The sequence below is a fragment of the Malania oleifera genome, chromosome 13, assembly GCF_029873635.1.
Source record: "Malania oleifera isolate guangnan ecotype guangnan chromosome 13, ASM2987363v1, whole genome shotgun sequence".
Classification (NCBI taxonomy): domain Eukaryota; kingdom Viridiplantae; phylum Streptophyta; class Magnoliopsida; order Santalales; family Ximeniaceae; genus Malania; species Malania oleifera.
In genome coordinates this window covers 58,679,165-58,685,164 of record NC_080429.1, presented here as the reverse complement: position 1 = coordinate 58,685,164, position 6,000 = coordinate 58,679,165, and the positions used below count along the sequence as shown (strand labels likewise).

At 38.5% G+C, this 6,000-nt stretch overlaps 1 protein-coding gene across 1 annotated transcript in view; it reads right to left on the bottom strand.

Moving 5' to 3' along the window:
- Positions 1-4,113: 4,113 nt before the first annotated feature.
- LOC131146631 (uncharacterized) overlaps positions 4,114-6,000 on the bottom strand; it is a 149,837-nt gene continuing 147,950 nt past the window's right edge. Inside the window, exon 20 of the mRNA XM_058096341.1 lies at positions 4,114-4,452. Within this exon, the coding sequence (XP_057952324.1) occupies positions 4,324-4,452 (129 nt within the window). The 3' untranslated portion in view covers positions 4,114-4,323. The remainder of the gene's footprint in view (positions 4,453-6,000) is intronic.

Genomic DNA, 6,000 nt, shown 5'->3' with positions numbered 1-6,000 from the left:
AGATGTAACTCTATGGTGAATGCTTAGATATTGGCTAGAGGCCCTGTACTGAATGAAGAGAAAAAGAGTACTATGAGGACCCCTATTTCAGATGAAGAAATCAAATCTGCACTATTTAGGATTGGAGATAACAAGGCCCTTGGACCTGATGGGTTTTCAGCTGGGTTTTTCAAAAGTGCATGGAATATAATTGGCAATGACTTCACCCTTATTGTGAAGGAATTTTTCAAGAATGGGAGATTGCTAAAGCAGATTAATCATACGACTATTGCTCTAATACCTCAATCCAACCATGCCACTTTAGTTAATGATTTCAGACCAATTACCTGCTGTAATGTGATCTACAAAGTCATATCCAAGATTATTGCTGAAAGAATCAAACCAGTCCTGGGAGATTTAATTAATCCTGCACAAGCTGCGTTTATTAAGCAAAGGAGCATGGTTGAAAATATATATATGGTACAAGAACTAGTTAGAGGCTATGCAAGAAGGAGAATATCCCCTAGATGTTTGTTGAAAATTGATCTCAAAAAGGCTTATGATTCAGTTGCTTGGCCTTTCCTCAAGGAGATGCTTATTCACTTAAGATTCCCAGCTGAGATGATTTCATGGATTATGGAATGTGTCACTACTACCTCCTATTCCATTTCCCTTAATGGTAGATTTTTTGGCTTCTTTAAAGGCAGTAAAGGTCTGAGACAGGGTGACCCCCTCTCCCCCTTGCTCTTTGTGATATGTGTTGAATATCTTTCAAGACTGCTGAAATCTGTGGAGAGTAAGTCTGATTTTAAATTCCATCCCAAGTGTGAAGCTCTTAGGCTTTCTCATTGGTGTTTGTAGATGACTTAATGATGTTCTCAAGGGGTGACTTACCTTCTGTGAGGTACCTAATGAACTGCTTAAGCAAAATTTTGAACTGCTTTGGCTTGGCAGTAAATCTGCTGAAATCAGAGCTGTATCATGCTGGTATTAGGCAAGAAGAGCTGGGAAATATATCTAATTTATCTGGTATGAAGCTAGGTGCCTTTCCCTTCAGGTATTTGGGTATCCCCCTTCTTTCTTCCAGATGGAATGCTACTCATTACTCCCCATTTATTAACAGAATTGCTGGAATGTTCAAGGGGTGGCCGTCCTATACTCTCCTATGCTGGGAAGTTGGAAATCATTAACTCCATAATCCAAGGGGTGGAATGCTTCTGGCTAGCCATCTTCTCCTTCCCCCTTAATGTTTTGAACCAGATTGTTAAATTGTGCAGATTCTTTTTGTGGGGAGGCAGGAGCAAACCTTTGGTGGCTTGGAGAGAGATATGTCTCCCTAAAACTGAGGGGGGCCTGGGTGTGTTTGATCTCAATATATGGAATATTGCTTTGCTGTCTAAAGCACTTTGGAATATCCACTCCAAGAAGGACTCAGTCTGGACAAAGTGGATCCATCATATGTATTTAACTGATTCAAGCATCTAGAGCATCTCTGCAGCGAAGAATGACTCCCCTTTATTCAAGAAACTGTTAACTATTAGAGATCAGCTAGTGGTGAACTGTGGTGGTATTGATGCTGCTGTTGATATGCTGAGTAAGTGGGAGAACAGAGGCAAACTTAGCTATGAATTCTGGAGAGCTAAAGGGCATAAAGTGCCCTGGACTAGGGAGGTTTGGTACGGGGGCATTCTCCCTAAACACTCAATCTGCCTTTGGCTGGGTTTGAAAGCAAAGCTCCTTACTTGTGACAAGCTGACAAATGAAGGAATTGATCGGTTATGCACCTTCTACAACACTAATCCTGAATCCTTGGATCACTTATTTTTCAAATGCAGATTCACTGTTGAAGTCTGGAATGGTATTAGAAGCTGGCTGGGTATTACTAGAGCCATGACAACCATTAGAGCTGCTGCAAAATGGCTTCATAAGGAGGCCAAAGGGAATGGTCTTATTGCTCTAGGGCCGAAGATTGGATTTGCTGCATGTGTGTATTTTATTTGGCATTTCCGTAATAGAGGCAAGTTTGAAAACCACTCGATTTCCACTATGGAGCTGATCCATGTGATACAAAGACATGTATATAGTGCTACGTATGAAAATTTTGATCTATATACTGTCAAGACGTAATATTTTGCTTGTCCCTTTTGGAAGATTGGGATTTATGAATTTTTGTTGATTTGACCATAATGGTCCCTAGGTATGCCCAGGTTCGATGTAATTTGCGATTTGATCCCCCGTCTGTGTTTGGTTGGATCTCTATGGCCTGAGGATGCCCAGTGTACATGTAAATACTTGCTTTGATCAATATACTTTTACCCTTTGATCATATAATATATATATATATATATATATATATATATTGTGTGTGTGTAATCACCAATATATATGTATGTTATGGTATGAGGACTTGAACCAATGCCTACGCTTTGCCTTTTTGATATTTTACTGGTTATGAATCCAAAATATGAATAGTACACCTCCTTCACCACTCCACTAGTGGCTCGACTTTAGTAACCGGCCTTTGTTAAGGTCATTATAATGCTTTACAACAATTGTCTTATGATATAAGTGCGAAGTAATATTAGTGATTATATAATATGGTGTGTGTGTGTGTGTATCACGGTGCTTCTTAAATGATTCTTCAGATTCCGAAGAACCAAAAGAAATTTATGCAAAAGTGGTGTTCCGTGGACTTAGAACAATTTAAACACGAGGAGGCTCTAAAAAAAAGTTTTCAATGAATTCGACTAGCTAAAGACCATTGCCATCTCATGAATTGGATTTGAACCAATATTGACACCATAATTTTTTTTGTATTTTACAGATTACAAATCCAGCATACTCCACTAGTAGCTCAACTTCATCCTTGAATTTACTGCTTCTACATCTCTAGGCATGAGCGATACCTCATATTACTGGTATATGGATCTCTACGTCGGCTTTCTAGAACCTTTACCAGAAGTAATATATATGTTATGATGCTTCTTCTTTAGCACATGGATGTTAATCTCATCACTCCCTAGAGTATAAACACTTGAGCACATGCAGATTAATGCGCAAACAATAAAGCCCATGGTTGGCAAGTTTTTCATGAGTTAAGCTCAAATCCAACAAGGATTACAATCTTATTTACATCATAATAGTAATTTTTATAAAATCTCATTGTGCGTTTACTAGATTAAACACTAGTACATGCAAACTAGTGTGCGCACACAATAGACGGCATGGTGAAAGTTTGATTTCATTAGCTTAGCATAAACTCAGCAAGCAGAATTTTTTGGGGGGGGTGGGGGAGGGGAGGGGAGGGGAGGGGAAGGGAGGGTGGGGTGGGTGGGGAAATTTTCATATTTATGGGAAAAGCAAAGAATAGGACACTGGGGCCGCAGGGACTTAGACCAACGCAAGCAATAAGTAACATGGCAAAGCAATGAGGCGTGCAGAAAAAAAACTTGTAGAAGTTTCCATTCTACCAACTCAGCAGTCTCCCATGCCAGGCAAAGAGGGAAAGGCACTGGGATGTTGAACGTTTTATTAAAACTGTTGCGGTGACACCAAGAGACCAATCTCAAGAAATTCATCAGCCCCTCGTGCAAATCAATAGGAATATCAATAGTTGACCGGACAATCAAGTCCCACACAAATTAAACACATGAACAAACATAATAAAATAGAAATGATCAATTGAGCAATTTTTATATAGAAAACCTTCCAAGGTGAAGGAAATACCTCAAGACTAAAGTTTTGTTAATCTTCCTATATGAATAGTACAGGCTCAAGCATAAATAAAATTGTTGAAAGATGCTTGAATGTGTCAAGTTGACAGAGCTCCATTACAAACCTATTCATATAATTTAAAATTCAGTCGTCACAGGTCCTACAGGGACAACTCGACTAGTTTGGACATGCTGTGAGTTGTCTATGGTTCAAACGATGAAAAAGGGCAAGAAGGGCTTGGGCATCTGAACCCCTTAAATTGTAGCTTAAACTTGATAGGCTTAATTAAGCTGGAAATAATATTTGCCACAAAATTCCATAGTGTTTGCAAGTTTCGAACACAGAATCAGAAAGCACATAATAAAGCATAAGAGAGCTAATCCTCTTCCGTTGAACAAAGAAGCATGAGCCCCTATATCCTTTGTTTAAAGAATGTCTTATTTGAAGCTATGTTATAGGTTAATGTGGGTTTATTTACAGGAAACAAAACACAATCCACTATCAGCTTTGTTATCTACTTCACTATTTTCCACCAATTCAAAACAATTCAGTTAAGCCAGTGATCATGGCATTCAATCCTCAATTTTGAAGATCTCGGTGCATTTTATTCAATTGATTCAGCAACATCAGCTACTCAGAGTCTGAATCGGACATTGGCATCTGGAAAGCATCTTTGGGTTCCACATCAGTAATGGAAGATGGCTGACTTTGGCTTGAGACTGTTCTTCGGCGGTTCACTCGCTTCTGTCTGACCTCATCCTGTAACAAGTGTTAAGCAAGTTGGCATCAAGGTGATATATCGAGATGCAGATAAAATGAAGAAGATAGCAACCACTTCCATGGATAGACTGAGTTCGTTTCCAGTGAATTCCGGGCATCCACAAAACACTTGATATTGCTTTCTTGGATCACACATGCTAGTAGCAAAGGAATTGTTTACAAGCTTGCAAATTGATAATACTTAGGTTAGCAAAGTGCACGCTGCTGGTTCAGACAGGTGAAGCAGCACACTGGCAGTTTATTTCCTAAGGTTAAACCATGAGACACGTCATTCATGAAGTTTGTGGCCTGAATTAGTAACAGGAAAAATGAGAAAGAAAAAAAGAGATGATTCATTTCTAGTCATCAGGGTGCTCAAAACTAGTGAATTGTATTAAGAAGAAGCCAGAAAGATGACCTGAAAACACCATGTGTGTTATTTGAACGTCAAATCAGAATTTAAATAATTTCATTTATCAATAATAACATAAGTCTTTATTATGGTTTTAATTGAATCCTGCTGCTGCCTTAAATTAAACATCAAAAGCCAATACTCCTACCAGATGGAGTTGGCTATAAGAATCCACTTCCACCATTCTGCTCAATCTAAGGCAGCATCCTCAAAGTATAAAGGGTGTCAAATCCTCTCTACCAACTCCTCACTGGCATCCTAAGTTCTAATCATGCATCATTATATTTTTTATAATTAACAAAATTCCTATACCTCCAATTGCTGCTCAACATCTTAAGACTATCATCCAGTTCCCTATGACAGAAATTAACTTTGGCAGCACAAACTTTTTCTACAGAATTCGAGGCATGTGACGGTGGAACCTAGAAATAAATTATCCATTGTTGATGTTCTGAATTTAAGATACACCAGCAAATTAAAATAAATAAATAATGGATAATTTAGCACAGCTTTTTGTATTTAAGATACTGTAGCATGACCTTTTTCATTTGATTGGCCCTGCAATTCTCTAGGCTGACATATAACATGCATGCAAATTAATCCTCAGAATGAATTTACAAGGTAAAAAAGTCAATTACCAAAGAAACTTAAGAGAGATCATTCAAAAACAAGAATGGCTCAATTGGTTTCAATTGTGAATTGTTCAATTTTCTATTGACTAAAGAGTCAATAAAAGCAGCCAAGAACGGTTAAATAAACAATGTCAGAGAAAACTCGACTTCAGAGTTTTAAAATAGCATAGCAAGAACTCAAATAGTCTGGTGACTGCTGTGTTTTCAGTTCCAGGAAGAATGGTCAGGATGGTCCTGGAAGTTCGAGTATGATGGATAAGGGCTATTTGCATTTGCAAATTTTCGAGTTAACAGAGGTTGTAGAAATCAGGAATAACAGTAGGTATGAACAAAGAATAATCTCTTTCTGCATATACTGGCCAGCACCCACCAGGGCAATAGCCACAGCAGTACACAATGGCACTGAGCAGAAGCTCCGATGAAATTCAATCACTCTGGATCAGAGACTAGCAATACTGGATCAGGGAGTTGCGAATCATATCATCTTTAAGGGGGTTCATCAAA